This window comes from Rhinolophus ferrumequinum, chromosome 3, assembly GCF_004115265.2.
Source record: "Rhinolophus ferrumequinum isolate MPI-CBG mRhiFer1 chromosome 3, mRhiFer1_v1.p, whole genome shotgun sequence".
In the NCBI taxonomy this organism is placed as follows: domain Eukaryota; kingdom Metazoa; phylum Chordata; class Mammalia; order Chiroptera; family Rhinolophidae; genus Rhinolophus; species Rhinolophus ferrumequinum.
This window is the reverse complement of record NC_046286.1, coordinates 69,013,141-69,032,990: the sequence shown is the minus strand read 5'-3', so window position 1 is coordinate 69,032,990 and position 19,850 is coordinate 69,013,141. Positions and strand designations below refer to the sequence as shown.

At 38.6% G+C, this 19,850-nt stretch overlaps 1 protein-coding gene across 2 annotated transcripts in view; it reads left to right on the top strand.

Annotated features, from left to right (window-relative positions):
- The first annotated feature begins 17,769 nt into the window (after window positions 1-17,769).
- CEP85L (centrosomal protein 85 like) overlaps window positions 17,770-19,850 on the top strand; it is a 105,079-nt gene continuing 102,998 nt past the window's right edge. The window contains exon 1 of one of the 2 annotated variants that reach the window (XM_033103002.1): window positions 17,770-17,878. Coding sequence is in view for 1 of the 2 variants with exons in the window: in XM_033103001.1 (XP_032958892.1) it covers window positions 19,439-19,718 (280 nt within the window). In the remaining variant the exon portion in view is untranslated. Of the gene's footprint in view, window positions 17,879-19,304; window positions 19,719-19,850 lie in introns of those variants that run through there. The other variant, XM_033103001.1, reaches the window with a different exon arrangement.

Here is a 19,850-nt window from a genome sequence, read left to right as displayed (position 1 = left end):
AGATACAGAACACTTTAATAGAAACCCCCTAATGTTTGTAGCAAGTGTCAATTCACATTCCCCCCATTTTTATATCCCTTTGGATATTCAACAGTAGTTAAAACATATAAACTTAGATCAGTGTCTTGAATCGGAACCCTTCTTTCAGCTTCTGACTTGGCTCTGTTTAATACTGATTATTCTTGTCTTCCATCTGCTGACCCAGGTTAGTTCTGCTTCCTATACTCCTTAACCTGAATGATTATTTTCTGTTTTTGCTGGTGTTTCCTATACTTGGCCTGCTCCATCCTTAACCCCCACACCAACCTTGGTGACTGATTTATTTCTTTATGTTTTAGAGCACTAAACAAGAATCCGAGGCTGGACTGTGCTTCTGCTGGAGGTCTTTAGTATTTCCACATTGCCTCACTTTTCTTCATTTTTATAGTGAAGCCCAATTACACCTAAATTAATCAAGTCTTTGTAGAGTAGAAATGCCTAACACACACACAATACATTCTTAAATGTATTGAAGTACCTTATTCATCTTTATATTGCCCATAGCACTTAGCACCATGTATGTACATAGTCGCTACTCTACAAATATTAAAGAATGCACTTGAATAATGAAAGATTAATATAGCAAATTCTTAGTAAATAAAAAACTTCCTCCCTAGAAAATTAAAAAAAAAAACAAAAAACTTCCTCCTTATTTTAAACAGCTAGAAGATAGTTTTTCATCCTTATATTTATTTTGATGATGGATTTGAAATGGTACAAATGGATTTCAGTGCTGTTTCACAATGTCTTCATGGAGATAATTTAGAGTAGAGAAATACCATATTCTCAGTAAATTTTAACAAAACAGTGATAGACCTGTGATGAAATTATGCTTTTGTCTTCATTATACTAATTGAACTTAGTATTTTTTCTTATTAACAGTAGTGTTTTATATATTCTCAGTTCTGTTTCAAAAAGGATTTAAAATGGCTGACATGAACATATACAGTACAACAATATTTAATGTAATAACAAGAATAAGTTATAAGGAAAACAAAACAGAGAAAATGGGTGCAGGAAAAAAGAGGAAACACCAGCAGGAGAGAAGATGATAAACAAAGTGTATGCTGCGCGGTCACCTGTATGCACTTGCTTGTGGAAAGCCATGTATTTGGCTCTTGACTTCTCCAAGAAATTTCCAGAGGGCTCACAACCAGTTATACAACCAGTGTCAATCGAGTCAAACCAATTACTTGGGATGAACACAATTTCTCCAGTTACTGAAACCAGGGAGAAGTTTTTCCAAAAGTTTGTCACAAAGGCTAGACTATAAGTTATAATGACCACCATCCTTATAGCCAACACAGCACAGTTTCATTTACTGAGAAGTGATTTCTCAGTATAGGCTAAGAACAAACAGTTCTTTACCCAGAAATTTCAGTAAACTTATTTTATGTTGTGCAGTGTTTTTGACACTCACAATGACCATGCTAGTAGTCAAGATGAGGAAAACATTTTCCCGTGGTCAACTTGAAATGCCTGGATGCCTCTAATACAGCTCAATAGCTTTGAAGACATTTTCAGATCAGTGGGTATATTGTTAGATAAAAGGCACCAAAAAAGTAAAAGAGCAAGAGGTCTATGGTATCAGTAAGCTTTCTGCTGCAATAGTGCTGCATAACAAACAACTACACATTTTAGAAGCTCAAAACAACAAATGCTTGTTTCTCTTGCTCAAGGTGTTGGTCAGTTCCACATCTTCTCGTTCTTGAGTCAGTGGCTTGCCAGTAGATTTTAGGGGCAAAGGAAGTAAAGCCAAAGACCAACACATTTGAAGCCTCTGCTTGCATCACATCTGCTAACCTCAGCTGGCCAAAGCAATTTACATGGCCAAGCTCAGTATAAAGTATGTGGGGAAATATACTCGGCCTACTGTAGTGCAAGGTGCTGTGAAGCTACTTGACAAATGCTGTGTAATTCTGTATCTGGCAGGGAGTGAAGAATTAGGAATAATCCAATTACTATAACCATACCCCTATTTGCTATACCCCTTCATGTTTCACTGCCCATTTTGTACCTCTAAGAATCATACGATGTTGGATTTGTAAGGAAGCTTAAAGGTTATCTATTATGATACTTTTATTTTACAGATGAGTTGTCTGGGGACCAGCGAGATTATGGGACTTGCCTATAAGTCAATTCAAAGTTCTGCTACTTAGAACTAAATGTTGTAACTCCAACTTTCTATATTCCACTTCCAAACCCCAGAACTTCATGGAATTTTATGAGTTTAGTTCATGAAATAAAAACATGATCAAAGACCTAAACATCAGTCTTCAGACATAAAAGCCTAGATTGGCTGCAGGGGTAGAGTTTTGGTAGTGCACTGAAGGGAGACCTTAAATTCTAGAGTCTGACTTGGGGAAATCGTTTTTTTATAGAGCTTTTCTAATGAAAATATTTACAGATTCTAGGTTGTTATCTAAAAATAGGTAATTTCCAGAAGGAAATATTTAGTTTGTTTCTCAGTTGCTTTCCATTGTACTCCTGTTTCATCTGACAAAGAATCAAATGTAAGGAAGGGCAAGGGGGTGGGTAGGTGGACTAAGGATGGAAAATTGCCAGAGATGGAGGACAGATATAAAACAGAGCCTTTTCAAGTTGACTTTTGTTTTTTAAGTTTTCCTAATGTAAATCACTAGTTGCTATGTGTTTGGCTTACTCCTCAAAAGCAGATTTGAGCTGGTAAGCAAACTGAAATGCACTGAAGTAGGGTTTGTTTTGAGAGACGAGAACAGCTGTTCCTCCCGGAGTCCTCAGCAGACATGGAGCCTATCTATTACCTCAGTGTTCCTAGATGGTGTTGCTTACAACCCTTTTTGTATTTTGTTTACTGTTTCCAATTTTGTAGGTCAGTTTGACCGGATACTACTTTTTTTTTTTTTAGAGACACTTAATAACTAAGATAGTATTTGTAACGTCCTGTCCGGTTTGACAGTTTCTTTAACATTTCATGGTTTTACTTGCGCTTTGTTTACTGCTGTGAATCGGCTCCCCAGCAAGAAACTTGACCCCGGTAGATGATATTATCTTGGAGGAATGTAGGGCTAGGCCAGAGGGTAGTTTTTCTGAGAATCAGTGATCTGACCACACATAATAAACAAAGTCAAATAAGAAGAAGCCATTCAACATTAAAAACAAATAATAATTTAGCTATACAATTTAAAAATAGAAACACAGGAAAAGATATAAAATATGTTTTAAAATAATTATATACTATCTTAATAATATCCTGTTCCCTTATGTTAGCCTGAAAACAGATGAAACCCCAATTTTCCATTTTAACAACAAAGAAAGGAATTTCACAGAGCCTTATACTATTATAATAGTAATTGTAATTTTTAGAATTTTAGAAAATACAGATAGACAAAACACACTGTTATGAGTTCAGTAATGCTTTTAATTAAAGTCATACTTTATTAAACAAAAGAGCATTTACCTTCATTTGAAGAATAGGCATACATATCAATGCAAGCCGACTTATTCAGGATACAGATAAGTGTATTCTTACTTCATGGAAATGTAGGTCCCCTTGTAATGATTTTAAAGCTCAGCTGATGTGCATGACTCGTAGGTTGGGACTTAAACTTTTGTCCTCATCTTGAGCCTATCAGTTTTGGGAGCTATCCTATTTAATGACATCATTGGTTTACGGTCTACACAGGTACTGCATATTCTTACTAGTTGGATCGAACAGTATATAAAATAATGAACTGAGCCAAGTCCTTTCTAAAAGTTAGAAGACTGGAATTTGGCATCTTTCTTTTTAAATCCTATTACTATGTTTCTTTGATGAAATCAATATCTTTGAGATTATTTTACCGTCTGCAAAATTAAGGATAAGGCTGGAGAGAGATGCTTGCTTTGCCCAACTCAACAGAGTATTGTGAGGAAGGTAGGGCTAGGCTAGAGGTAGTTTTCTGAGAATCAGTTGATCTGACCACACTAACAAAAAAAGTCAGATAAGAAGCAGCCCATTCAAACATAAAAACAAAGTGTAATAATTGTAACACCTAATTCTAGAAACATTAAATGGTAGCTGGCCACTATTTTAGTGGAATCTTCCCATTTAGAGCCTAATTCTTAGCTGTTACATTACTAGAAATATATAGTTCACCCAGAGTTACATTGGCCTACGTGACTGCCATGTTCTCCAGATTCTCAGTGGCTTCAGGGACAGGAAGTAGGTCTGTGCAATGGACTGGGCCAGGAGTGGTAACCTAGTTTTAAGATTTACCTCTGCCATGTCAGTGAATCATTTCAACTCTCTGGGCCTCAGTTCCTTGTGAATATAGAAATGGACCAAAATCTCAGAGGTATTCACTTTGTGCAACAGGGCTCTTTTTCTTTTTCTTTTCTAAATGAAGTCTTACTGTGAAACTTCAACATATAAACATGATATGAAACAATGTGTAATTTTCACATGCAGTTTAAAACTTGCATTGTTTGCAAATGAGGCCCTAGGAGTACAGCTTGAAAACCACGGGTTGAATTCATATTTAAGATAAAAGCTTTAAATGAAGATGTTCACTTATTAATTTAAAGTGAGAGATATTCCTGCCCAAAGAATTTCCATTGGTCATCTTCTTGGGACATTTTGCCCTGATGGTCATGGCAAACCTTAGATCAGAACTTTGAGCATAAAATAAATCAAAGTAAGTTCTATATTCTTGAGAACTAGTTCCATTTATTTTTTTTCTCTGACAAATTGGACAGGGAAATCTAGAATCTTATCACCACCCCCTGTAGACCAGTATCGGAAGAAACATTCACCATAACCTTACCCTTCATGTTTCTATACCTCTATGTAGATCTCCATGCTCCTATTGATATGGCTGTCCTCCTAACATTCAGAATATAGATCATGGACTCCAGCGTGAGAATATTTCGGGTCATCATGTTTGAATGCTCTTTACAGAATCCTGGACATGCAGTCATGCAGGTGGCCATGCAGGCTCTGCTTGCCCACTTCCTATGTTGCAGGGTTTGCTACCACTGGTGACAGAGCCTTTTCTTTCCTCCAAAGAGTAATTCTTGTACATTTCTTTCATATGTTGATCTAAAATAGGACTCTCCATAGCTTCAAATATCATTAAATGTGGAGCTATCTGATGAATGAGTCATATTACATCCTGCTCTAGTCTGCAAAGTCCCCACAAGATTCTGAGCTACGTCAGGACTGAGCCTGAATTGGAAGGATTCATATTTGTTTGCTCAGCATCTAACAGTACTTGACTTGCAGAGGACACTCTATAAACCTTGAATGGCTGACTACATGAATTAAATGGATTTGTAGCAACTCATTAAGCAAGAAAAAAGAATGGATTACGTTATTATTTTTGAAGGCAGCAGTAACAAAGTTTATAACTCAGTTTGTCACTGAGCAAATCTACTTTATATCCTCAGACCCTAATAATGCCCCTGAATTCTCATGACTTCAGAAAACTTGAGTTTCCAAACCACACTGGGGTTATTTTCAGGGTGCAGATTGATCTGTCACCCAGTATCTGCTTTCATTTTCAGTCACTGAAAGAACTGAGGGGAGCTAGAGCATGAGGCTGGTAGAACGTGAGGCTGGTAGAGGATGGCAGCTAATGATGGGAACCAGAGACTGACCACCTGGGTTCTAATCCTGGTCTTCCCTATATGACTGTAGGCAAATTACTTACTATCTCTGTATCTATCAAATGGATATTAGCTAATGTGAGGATTGAATGAGTTGATACCCCTAAAGCTCTTAGGAGAACAGAACCAGGCATGTTGTAAACATTCAGTAAGTACTGACTCTCATGCAGTCATCCTGCTTTAATGGAAGGAACATAAGCTTTGAGTCAGGCAAGCCAGGCTTTTAATTCATGCTCTGGCCCTTTTTCTTGGATAATCATTTAATTTCACTAAACTTGTTTCATCTTGTGTAAAATGTGGGTAATGATGTAGCCTTGGGGGTGGGGAGAGGATGCTACTTAAAACTACAGAAAACACAGGACTTCTGATCCCTATAATTTTATGTTTAGGGAAACAACCTGATGGGCCTGCTTTGGATATGAAGGAGGAAGACCAAGGCAGAGAACTAAATGGATTTGCATGATAAAGTACGAATTTTGAGCATCCCAGAGCTTGAGATGAAAGCACCAAGCCCAGAAATTAAAGAAGTCCAGCAAAATAGCCAACAGTCCTGGGCTCTATGTGGGGCAACAGTCTTAATGTCCAATGTGGAGTTGTTTGTTCCTTGGCACCGTAGTGCACGATTCTTACCTTTCACCAGAACATAAATAGATGTTTCTTACACAAGCAATCATATGTGGGTGATACTTTGGGGAGTGAAGAAATTGGGAGTGATGTGTTATAGTATTGGGTAAGCTGATACAGCAGAAGAGAAAGCAAACAGAGGGCGCATGTAGAGGAGAGGTGGAGAATTTGGCTCAGGTAGGAAAACAGAATGTGCAGTGAGGAAGAGAAACCTGGAGACATGGGGGAGGAGCAGCAAATTTCTCACCAATATGGGAGGTGGCCATCAAGCACTTTTATTTTACACGGATCTTAAAGGATAAACAAAACAAAACAAAACAAAACTAGGGTCAGCTGAAGAACCTAAGGACCTTGGCATCTGAGTTATACACTGAGCAGGATTCTTACAACAATTAGAGTTAATGGACATAAACTTCTAGCACAACGTAATTATTCTACAAATGATAACTATCTTTTATCCTGTTGATTCATATATTATTCAATGAATGTTTTTCTAACCAAAGGAAGCCGGGCAAAGAGCAGCTGGTGAATGTGGGGGCAGTGGAGCATACAGGTTCATTCATCTTTCCGGTGTGGGAGACTTACCTACATCCCTCCTCCTACTTCCCATGTCTCCATTCTGCGCAAGAAAATACACTCCCTGAACGAACAACACCGGCTTTCAGGATTGCCAGGGCTGGGACAATTGGGGAGCACAGGCACGCTTGTGTGATTATAAAAGATTGTTCCTAAGTCATGTTCATGCTTCAGAGAATGCCTGTAGACTAAGAGTTTTAAAATTACTTCATTAATCAACTCAGTTAAGGTAAGAGTGACAAACAGTGTTCTAAAAACATGCAGTTATTTTACCCATAATCCATTTTCCAGTAAGTGACGACCAAGATAGCTGGAGCACAAGAATAGGTAATGGCTTTGTTTTCCCAAGATGTAGTCATTGCGATTATTTTTAGATGAAAGATTTGGAGCCAGAAGCACAACTCACAATTATGTTGCTATGATTCTACAACCAGTTGTTTTGAGGAATTAATTCAACTGTGACAATTTTAAAGTCACCACATTTTCTGGAAAATAAAAAAATCAGCAGATAAAACCTGAAAATAACAGTTTCCATGACATGAAGAGCTGTTTCTTGCAATCATCTCCATCTTTCTAATTTTGCAGCTTGGACGCCGCCTTCCTTTAGGCCCTCTCCTAGTCCCCAGCTCTCACCTACTCTACCGATCATTGAAGCCCACTGACTGCCCCTCCTTCAGGAAGCATTCGGGTAGACCCCAGCCTGATGCATCTCCCCTTCTTCTGAACTCCTACATTGATTGTGCATTGTCTACGACCTTCCTGGAACTCTTCATCCTCTCCCTTGAACTCTAGATTATTTTTTTATATATCTCATTATTTCCAAAGCTGGGTTTGTACTATGTAATAATGTTACATTACAAAAACAATATGCCAGAAACCAGTGTTCTCAAAAATTTGGGAGAGGAAAGGAAAGGATTCACAATCTCGTCATCCTAACACTAGTTCTGTAGGCACCATTTCAGAATGTTTCTTTCTGAACTTTTTTCTATGCTTTTTTTTCGTTGATTTAATTCCAGTGGATACATAATTTTATATTTTGACTTTTTTCATCCAATGTTACATCGCAGCCGTTTTGCGAATTGCTATATAGCCTTCATAAATATGAGTATATTCCTTTAAAGGGTACATAATATTGACTATTCTTAAAATTTCAGATTGTTTATTATATTCCACTATAATAAATAATACTGTAGTTGACATCTTTATGCATATAGTTTTTCTCAGTGTATGTATTAATATGTGTCTATGTATGCATATTTTGATATTTTTTCCTATGACAGTGTCCCAAAAAGACAATTACTAAACCAAAGAGTATGATTATTTTTGTGGTTTTGAAGTCTTTGTATAACCCCTTCTCAATTCCACTTTTTCCCTTCCTCTCCACAGACAGCTAGAATTGAATGTTTATCATTCCTTTGCATTTCCATTTCTATATCTTAAAAAAAAAATTTTTTTATTGGGGAATATTGGGGAACAGTGTGTTTCTCCAGGGCCCATCAGCTACAAGTTGTTGTCCTTCAATCTAGTTGTGGAGGGGCGCAGCTCAGCTCCAAGTCCAGTTGCCAATTTCAATCTTAGTTGCAGGGGCACAGCCCACCATCCCATGTGGGAATTGAACCCGCAACCTTGTTGTTGAGAGCTCGTGCTCTAACCAACTGAGCTATCTGGCCATCGCCCCTCTTGCATCTCAGTGGTAGCTTGTTGTCTTCAATCCAGTTGTGGAGGGTGCAGCCCACTGGCCCATGTGAGAATTGAACCAGCAACCCTGTTGTTCAGAGCTTGCGCTCTAACCAACTGAGCCATTCAGCCGCCCCATTTCTGTATCTTTTAATTATTAAATCTTTGATTACTAATGAAGTTAGTAATCAACTTCAGGTTCTAGAATCAGTTAGAACTGACTTTGAATTTCTGCTCTGCCACTTGCTAAACATGTCTTCTTGGACCTCTCTGTGCCTCAGTTTCCTCATCTATAAAATGGAGATAATAACCATGCCTACTATTCTTTATCATGTTGTTATACAGATGAAATGAGACAGTGCAAGTAAAATTCTTGGCACAGTGCTCGGCACTCAATAATACCTTTCATTATTACTCCAGTTTTTCTTTTGAATTATTTTCTCCTTGTCTTTCCTAAAAAGATTAGATCACCTAAAACTTGTGAAATACTTTATCAAACATGATCATGTTTGCTCCTTACAACAGCTTTATGAAATAGTACTACCACAATTCCCCTTGATAAATGAGCAAAGGAGCCCAAGAGGTCCACAGCCAATGGGCAGCAGAGCTATGTCTGAACCTGGGTTTTTGGTGCCAACACCTCACATTTTGCATGTATTTGCTGCAGCTCCATCACCTCTGAAACCTAACAAGTTATTTCATGATACAGGAGGTCTAGGAAGTAGTTTTAGCACTGTTCTTTAATTTAATCATACATAGATCCCAGTTTCTCTCTAATTTGTAATTGTTTTCCTTCTCTATTTTTCATGAATATTCTGTATGAAATATTTATTGCTTTTATAAAACAAGATATACTCTTAAGTTCAACAAATAATGTTGCCAATTATAATATAATTATAGATACATTATTTGAGATCTCTAGGCTTGCTATTTTTTTCTGATTAATAAGACAAAATAAAGATCTTTAGCAATTCCTGCATCCAAATTCCAGTCCATTTTAATGTATTAATCATAAACATTTTAACTAAAATCATCCCATAATGAACCTGAATATTTACTAATAGTTAGCTGGAGTAGGATTAAAATTTTATGATTCATCAAAATTAATTAAAAAATAATAAACTTTATTAAAATACTTGAAACTGTTTCACAAATCTTATTTTTAATTTTCTTCAAGACACAAGAAAAAAGTACTCTGGGTATAGATTATAATGTACTCTTGTGTGCATCATAGGAAACATTAATAAGTATCAGTTTTATTTATACAAATCTTAAACTACAGTTTTACGATGTCACATTATTGTAATCATATTTTTCTCAGTTTATCAATACTCATTTTTTTCTTTGAATATTCTGACATCTCTCACATTAAGTGACATTCTCCTTATCATATATAAGAAAACCAGATTCAGAGGGTTAATGAGGCAGTTACAGACATCACAAAGCCCTGGGGGCCTGGGGAAAGGAGGGAGCAGAGAACATCTCAGGAGTCAGGAAAAGTGTCAGTTAACGGACACAAGATATTGCAAAGGCTATTTAGTGAAATAAATGCTGAAGTATTTTAAAAAGACCAGTATAGATCCTGCTAACCTACATCCAGTGTTCGTTTTGGTTTTATTCCAATAGGAGAATAATCTAGTTCATTTTTTCTTCCAGAAACCACAGGGTTCACGTAAGTGGCAGTATGGTTACTGGGAGTCTATGAAAACCATCACTTTATAAATGACAGTCTGCCCCTCACCTGGCTATCTGCCAATTTACCCAGCTACTCACTGTAGCAGTACTCTGGGTCTGGCCCTTTGCCAGTATCTGAAAAGGGATCGAGACATATGAGCTTCCCTGGCTCTCACTGGAGGCCTCCTTCAGTGGACACCTTCTCCAGGAGGCCAGCAGTCGCCACAGCAGCAGAAAGACCCCTCACAGCCTACAGGGTTACCTCCTAATAGAGGTTATATCAGCAGGAGAATGCCCACATGTCCCAAAACATTTTAACGACATTCATCATGACCCTCTGCATGAAAAGGCAACAGAAACTCTACAGTGCCTCGTACCGGCATAGCAGGTAGGTACTTAAAGGGTAGTAACTACCTCTGCCCTGGAAACACGGATATGCACACTCTCATCTGCTTGCTGACTATGATTCATTTCCTCCAAGAAATTTTAAGCAATCTGTTCTAAAAGATGGTATATGGGAAGATGAAAATTCTTTAAAAAAATAATATGGTAAAACCCAAACTCGAAACTGGGGCAAACGTGGCCATGCTCTTCTATGCTTCGATTTTCTAGAACCAGTTTCGGGCAGCTGGTTCAGGAGCTGGATAAATTCAGGGGCCATTTTAGGGCAAGCCAGGGTGGGATTAGATGTTCCAGTCTGCACTGTTCTCCTAAGCCTGCCATGATCTGAAACTTAGCTCTTGGGCCTAGGCCAGAACCAGACTGATGTCCAAGGGTGAGCAAAGAAGGCAGCAGTGTTCAGGCAACTGCTGCACAGCATGCTCTAGATAATGCCTTTTCGCTCTATTCTCCCCCAATGCTGATCAAATGCCCCGCGTCCCCTGGAAAATAAATGCTAACCGCTATCTTTTGGCCTCAGTTGAAAACAGTTATCCTTTATCAATCTTTCACAGTATAAGTAACTTGCCCAATTTTACTCAGGCTACACTTTGCTCCATAACTTCATTAGAAAATTATCTGTAACAGAAGAAAAAAGGACCTAGTTAATTAATATCAAGACCAATTAATATAAAGATTTGCATCCCAATTAGGAAAACATCATATTACTTCATGTATATCAAATATACGTATTTTGTCGTCATTCACAGTATATGTGTGAAGAGTGAAAATTTAATTGTAGATGCTTTGTTCATGGTTAATTCACCTCATATTCTCTGTGAGAACTTATGATAATGAATGTATTTGATATTTGGGTAGTTTTTTTGTACTTTCATTTGCAGTTCAGTAATTGGTGACTTGAGGTGCATAGAACATGAAAGAGCAAAACATCTCAATTACAGAATGAAAGTACAAATTAGTTATTCTGCTAGGTTTTAAAAAAAAATTAAGTCTTACTAGTTGTAAGAAAAGTCTGTAAGATGTTATTCTTTCTGAATTCAGCTTTGAGTAGTGTGTTAAATATAGATTCCTTGAACACAGCATTACAAAATATTAGAAATGTTTAAAAAATACCTTGTCTATGCCTCAAACTAGAGAGGGAAAAAAGACCAATTTTAATTAATTAATTTTAATTAGTTTAGCCTAGATATATCCAAATATGAGGTGATCCCATTTGTTTTCAGATGCATTTTCAAAAATGTGATTGGAACAGCTTGATATGTTAAAATTTTGAGATGTAAGGGAAATAAATGTCCACAGAATATTAGTTTACTTATGTTTATAAAATATACTAATTTACATATGTTGCTTTTTCCACTGTCATATTTAAAATATATTTATCTCCACTACAACAGAATAATTATATTGCACTACATTTTAAAGTCATTTTAAAAGCTCATTTATCTTTTTTTTAAAAATGCACATTCCATATTTTACAGATTGAATTTATGTTAGGCTAAGTGACTTTTCCAATCAGTATGCTGTTCAAAATTAAGTACTTCAGAGAGTGACCCATAATATGAAAAACTGTAAGAACTGAAGTACAAAGTGACTCTATCTTTTCTGAGAGGTAATTGGGGTTAAAAAAACCCACAAAAAACAACAAACCCAAACCACTATTGCCTAATAAATATATATGTATGTTTACACAATAGGATATTCAAAAGCTATAAGGGGTTATAGTGGCCCAACTTAGGCGCTCAACAAATATTTACTAAATAAATCAGTAATGAATATTTTTATGCTATCTTCTTTCTGTCTGTTAATATGTATTATTTTTACAATCAGAAAAAGCATAAAGATAAGTAATTTGTTCCCCCCCAAAACTGAAAATTGTAGCTGGACTTGTGTTTCATTTTCTGAATATATTATACTTGTTAAAATTCCAGATCTCCATTGAAATTTTAGCAAAAGTTCCAACTCTTAAACTAGCCTAGATCACTTTAGGTATTGTTTTAGTGCAATTAACTCTGTTTGCAGTTTCAGAGATCCCATCATTCTTCCATTGTGTAAGCAATATGGGGAAAATTATTTGGAATGAAAATGTACTAAACTTAACAGAGTTATTGCATTGAATTCTCTTCTACTACCTAAAAGTAAGGAAGTTATTATGAAAACTGTCTTAATGTTTTAAAATTATTTGGATAGTGAAGTTGTAAACAATTAATTACTCTTAACTAATTAAAATCCTGTTGACATCAACGAATTCAATAAGTTTTACACATTTATACTTTGCTCCTGGAAGTACTTTGGAGAGTGGCAAACTTTTCTAACTGGGACATTAGTTGCCAGGACCAGCCCAGTCAGGACTATTGAGAACTTTCTATCCTGAATTTCATGTGTGCCCAAGTGTATTCTGAGTTCATTTAAACCTGTTGTTCCTCTCAATCCTGCCTTCCTCTGCTGTTCAAAATGTAAGGCGCTATTTATCTGTACTATTGGATGGTTTCAGTCCATGTTGCTATGTGCCACCTTCCTGGTGACCCAGCTATGGTTTACTGTCCTCAGAAATCTTTTCATCATGCTCTATGGAACCCTCACTTTACTATTTAAACTAAATAAATAGATGAAAACCCAACTCCTTTATATCTTTACCTTCACAGATTGTTTTAGCTGGTTTCTCTGGGAAATAGATGCTAACATGGAGTTAGGAGTGCAAGAGGTTTACTGGAGGGTAACACCTGTAAAAGATAAAAAGGGAATGAGATTGGAAATGAAAGGCTCAGACAACAACACAGACCTGACGAGGTCTCCGTCAACCCAGTGGAGAGCTAGAGACCAGGCTGATGATTAGAAGGTTCTGCATGGGAAGGAACGGCAGGCCCCAGTGTCTCCATGGTGCTCAGTCGTTGGCTGGGACTATCCAGGAAAAGTGTGGCATCCACTGAAGAGCTGAGGCAGATCCCAAAGGTGCTGATAGCTGGAGGCTATCAGCCAACTGCACTACTTGCAGCTGAACATCAAGATCATTCTGAGACCAGAGAGCTGCAACTATGCTGGCCTCACAGATTAATGCTGCCCCACCTCTATAATCTTAAACTCCAACATCCTACCCACTCATCCTCATGCCCTATCTTTCCATCATTCACTCCCTTACTCTCATATCTGCTCTTCGATTTCATGTGAAACTTCCACTCCCTTTTTCCACTAACCTTCTTTCAACATTTCAGCCCTCTCTTGATTTCACTCTTTTCTCCAGATAGGCTAGCCTCAGTTCCCTATCACCTCATCAGTTCTCCAGCCAATATCCTTAAAATCCTTGTCTCTTTGTCCTCAAGTGCCCACCCTGCAAAACCCTGTTTATCTATCTGCCTTCTTTATTCCTATACTCAGATTGCTGGCTGCAGCTAAAGAAAATCATACACCACAGATTAATGTTCCATGGTTTCCAATCTTAGCTGAACCCTAAACACTGTACAGAAATCCTATAGTTAAGTACTTCCTTCTCACATGGCATCTGAAGAAACATCTTATAATTTTTGTTTTGCAACATGTTGAAGAGCATGATGGGAAAAGCATGAGGTTTGGGTCATATAAATTAAATTTGAATTCTAGAGATCTTTACTGCATATAGGCCTTACTTCTCTGGATCTTCTTTCTCAGTCTTTAAAATGGAGCTACTATTAACTGTTGATTACAGATTGTTTTGCAGATTACAGAAAATGTGTAACTGGTTTAGTCAGATGTCTCAAACCATTGAAAGTATATATTCTAAGTTTTTTTCCCCACTAACTGTTTCCAACTGTACTCTTTTGAAAACCCCCCCTTCCTACTGAGTACATCTCAATCCAATGCCCTAATGTTTTGGACATTTGAAGTTATTTAAACTGTCCTTTTCTCTACAGTGCAGGTTAGATAGGAGGCTGTGTGTGTGTGTGTGTGTGTGTGTGTGTGTGTGTGTGTTCGTGAAGGCATGATCTGCTTTCTTGAACTCCACACTTCCCCCCTTCCATTTATCCCTCTGGTGTCTAAAAAGGAAGACAGGCAGAGAAGAATTTGTCTCTTTATACATTGTCAAGACTGCTGTCTTTCATTGTGAATGGCCTTGCATCTTTTCTATAGGTTTAGTACTGTGTTTCCCCGAAAATAAGACCGGGTCTTATACTGTATTTCCTTGAAAATAAGACCAGGTCTTATATTAATTTTTGCTCCAAAAGATGCATTAAGGCGTATTTTCATGGGATGTCTTATTTTTTCATGTACAACAATCTACATTTATTCAAATACAGTCATGTCATCTTCTGGAACATAGTCATAATGTACTAAATGCGTCCCTCTGGCTGATGATCTTAATTGGGGCTTATTTTCAGGGTAGGTCTGATTTTCAGGGAAACACGGTATGACCAGATAGTGACCATAATAAGTTCCATTGACAAAGACATCAGTCCTAAGCAGTTCCAGTAAACATTGATGGTCCCTTGGAAGATTCATCTTTTGGCTGAATTCCATCCCTCCCAGCCTCTCCTCCCAGCCAAAGGACTACTCAGTGATTCAGTGGTACATATCTTACCTATTTTCTCATTGGCCATTGCAACCTAACTCTGGAGTCATAGGTGCAGGTGGAATTCATTTTCTGTATCTCCCAGGAATCAGGGACTTGAGATAAGGTGTCCTTGCCTCCTTGGCTTGGACAAACCATCTGGCCACCTCTCCACAGCTTCCTTCCTCTATTTTGGTAGTGCCAGGTAGGGCAGGAAACCCAGTAGCTGAGCAGACATCCACAGGGGAAGTTCAGGGAATCACAGCCTAGAATGAAGGCATCAATAAACTTGGCCCCAAAGAATTTGGTAAATATTTCTCAAGAGTGTACCATTTCATCATAATCCCTGGACTAATTTGTATAATAGTAATGTCAAAGCATCAGGAAAAGATGTCAATCAGTAGTTTACTCCATTATGATACATGTATACAAAGCATCATCTGTAACTGACCTGGATATACCAATGGATGCTATTTTTTCTCAGAGCTCCATTTCTAGACTGCATACCTATATTACCAATGTAGTTGCACACTTACATGTTCTAAGCACTTTACATATATTAACTCATTTCATCCCCACAATAATCCTACAAGGTAGTTACTATTATAACCCCCAAATTGCAAATGAGGAAACTGAAGCACAGACAGGTTAAGTAACCTATATATTTCCTATTCACCTTTGTATAGTTGAATGTATCTGCCAGGAATCTCGTTAAAATTTTCAAATCCATCATCAAAAGACAGTTTCTTAGTTTTCTTTTCCTTTTTTTTTGTTATTATAAATGATTATTTGAAATTATAACAACCCGTAATAAATTCATTAACTTGTCATTTTTATGGTCTGGAAGAGGTTATACTCATATGCTGTGGTCCTTGTTACACCCTTGATACACCAGAATGAACTGTTCCTTGGAATTTTAGACTTTATGTACAAATCTATTTCTACTAAATAGCAATTGTTCTTTAGGAACTATTTCAATTATTATTGATTGGTTTAATTTTTCTACATTTTTTTGGTTTTGCTATTTTACATTTTTGTAAACATGAACCTCTCTTGAGGTTTCCCCGTATTATGTACAAGATTTTCTTTTATTTTTAAAATATTACTTTTATCCATTGTTATATCACTCTTTATTTCTCTGGTAATTTGCCAAGTGTGATAAATTTATGTAAGAAAACTACATGTAAGATAGTTCAACTTAATCTGTTTAGAGATTCATATCCAAAGAATTTAAGATTTATGAATGCAACATTTATCTTTCATTTTTAAATAACCTTTTTTTGAATGCAATATTTTAAATGAAGAGTTTAATATGGTTTGATACTAAATATGGTGCTTTAGGTACTATTTTCCTCTTTGTGATCTAGTTTATATTTTTAAAAGTCCCTCACAAAACATTAAGTATCTGAATTTCATGTAAGCAACAAATTTATATATATTCACACACATACACAGTCACTATTTTCATAACTTACTGTATTATTTCTGCTTACAATCTTGTGCTATGATAAATTTAATCATTCTGAGAACTATGGATACTGGGTGTGTCATGGATGTGTGGGGAAATGTTAGTTCAGTATATAATCAGAATCCATATCATTGAAAAATGGATGGTTACAGTTTACTTCGTATACTATTACTTCATATAAATTTTCACTTAATATTTCAATTATTTTAATTGGTTTAGAGTTCTGTCCTTCCAAGTTTAAATAGTGGGAACACAAAAATATTTTATCTTTGATGCCAACTGCCAAAAATAGCAACATGTTTTTACTATATGCTGAAAAACTGAAAAACACGTTGAAATATCTTATATAGTATCAACTTCATATAAACTTTTTTTTTTTTGGTGTGTAATAGCATGCCTTTCACATGGATAAAATCATGTAGAAAAACCTGAGTAAATAATTTTTTAAAAATACTGCTTTGAATTGAGTGGAAGTTATCAGAGTTTTGGAATAACAAATAAGTATATTTTTAAATCACAGAGGACCAAGATATGGCAGTAATAGTTCATACATTTTTTAGAACTGTATAAAAATGATTGATATTTAATAAATGTAACTAATATGAGGTTATGGTAACTATAAATCATGAAAAAAAGGAAACTGCTATACAGTTGACCCTTGCACAATGTGGGGATTAGGGGCATGGACTCCTACCCAGTGGCAATCAGGGTATAACTTTTGACTCCCTGGGTCCCTCGGAATCCACGGGGGATTGGTTTCAGGAACCTGCAGAATACCCAAATCCACTGAGACCCTTACACAAAATGGCGTAGGACAATGTATACAGTCAGCCTTCACATCCAAGGATTTCCAAATGCGGATGGAAGATACTGTTTTCCATCTGCAGTTGGTTGAATTTGTAGATTTGAAGCCCTGGGGATACAGAGGGCTGACTGTATGTATATGGAAAAAATATGCATATAAGTGGACCTGCATAGTTCAAACCCATGTTGTTCACAGGCAACTGTAGTTTTATAGCTTCTGATAATTCTTTTTGGAATTTATATTTCTAGGTTTCTTTTTGAACCTATTCAAGTGTCCTATTAAATGAGTTAATGCACATTTAAATCAGGAAGAGAAAACAATCACATTTTTCTTTGATGTTTCTGTTAATTTCTGTTCTCAGATACAGTTGAACCTTGGCCAACTGCTTAAAATTTGGAGAAAGTAAGTGGAATTCTACCAGAGGGAGACTAAATGTAAAAACTGGAATCAGATGAATTACAACACAAATGTGGTAAGTGATAGACTACACACCTCTAAATTTAACCTCTAAAATTCGAAGGAGTACTTCCCAGTTAATAGGAAACTTGTTAGCAAACTTCAAAAACAGGTAAAAACATCACTGGACTCAAAGCCTATTGAGCGTAGGGACTTTTTTGTGGTTTACTTCTGATTCATCCGCCAAGAGTAGACTATTCCTCCTAGCAGTGCTCGACCAATATTTATTAAATGAATTATTTTGTATCTAAATGTTTGAAGGATTATAATATTGCCAAAGAGAAGTAAGATTTATAATAGTGGATGCCACACCCTTTTGTCCTTCCTCGGATACTTGCTCATGCTCTCTGGGTTCAGGATGAAATGTGAGAACTGACCAGGCAGGGGGAGGAACACGACAGTGTGGGTGGTAAAAGGAGTTACACTCCCATTACAGACTTTGCTGCCATTTGACTCCTTTCTGGTATCTGAAACATTGGTGTAATGCAGCGTCCACACAAGAACGCAGGATATGGAGAGGCCAAACAGGAACACCAACAGATCCATAGATAGGGGCGTCATACTGCTATAGTCTCGCTGGTGGCTGGTTGGAGACATAGGAAGCAAGAGCCACAAGATCCGCAATCTGCCGTCTGCTTCTCTACCAACCAACCTCCTAACAAAGCCACGGCAGTTATATAGTGGCTAATGGCTAACTGGTAACATCTGATGGCCAATGAGTTACAGATGATGGCCATCTACTACCTGTCCCAACACTTTTCCATGTGAGGCCAAGAGCCTGGAAGCTGCTCTCTGGGACTCTGTCCCCACAACTGGGCTACTGGATTAAAATTCACGGCTCTTCCCTGAACCCCTTGGTACTAATCACCTTTGGGTATTTTTTTTGCCTCTGCTTTTAACTGTGCACATCTCATGTGTTGCAGCTATTTTTACCTCTCTCCCCCTCCATTGAATATGCGAGTTAAGGAAAACGACCTCTTTTCTATCCCCGCCCCCCCGCAATGATTTATAAACGATTCTTATGTAACTCATTATGATGATTTAATCCTAATTCCAAATGAGACTGGGAGGTCCCCAACCCTTCCCGGATTGGTCTCTTTATCTCAGCACTAGTGCTAGAAGGCAGGTCTTCCAGGTGTCTTTCCAAGAGGTGTCCCGGAGGGCATGACAGATTACCAAAAGGAGTGGGGGTACTGAAAGAAAGGGCCCCGGGCCACGTTATTGCCCCTCTTCTCATCTCGCAGGGCGCCGGATGGGGAAAGAGGGATGCAGCTGGTGGTCGGGCCAAACTAGCCGCCACTGGCAGAGCAAAAGCTGGTTAGGGTACCCACGGCGACCCGCCCGCAGTCTCCGCCCCGCGCAGCGCACGCCTTATGTAAGCGCCCGAGGCCCCGCCCCCTCCAGGCCCCGCCCCCGGCCCAGCTCGGGCTCCGACTCCGCGGGCGGAGGGGGCAGAGAGAAGCCGCAGCTGCAACTTCGCCTGGAGCCGCTGAGCCGGAGCTCAGCTGGAACCGAGCAGCCGTCCCCGTGGAGCCCGCCGCTTCCCCGGCCCGGCCTCAGTCCAGCAGGTTCGGCCATGGCAGCCGCCGCGCCGCCGCAGTCGCGGCGAATCTGGCCCTTGTGCTCCCCGCCGGTCTTTGAGCAGCCGTTAGCCAACCCGCCCTCCGCCGGTGCCGCCGCGGCCCAGGCTCCGCAACAAGTTTCCGCCGCCCGAAGAAGCAGGAGGCGAAGGCGGGGGAGAACGGACGTGGGGAGTCGGGCGCCCCCGGCCCCACCGCCCGCGATGTGGGGGCGCTTCCTGGCCCCTGAGGCCGGCGGCCGAGACAGCCCGGGCGGAGCCCGCAGCTTCCCAGCGGGTAAGTAACGGGACAGTCCCCCGGGCTAGGGTGGGGGTCGCGGCCGCCGCCGCGCGCCTCGGGACCCCGCCGCCGCTCCCCTCCCTCCTCAGGCCTGGCTGCCCCCGGCCGCCGCCCCGACGCCGCCGCGCG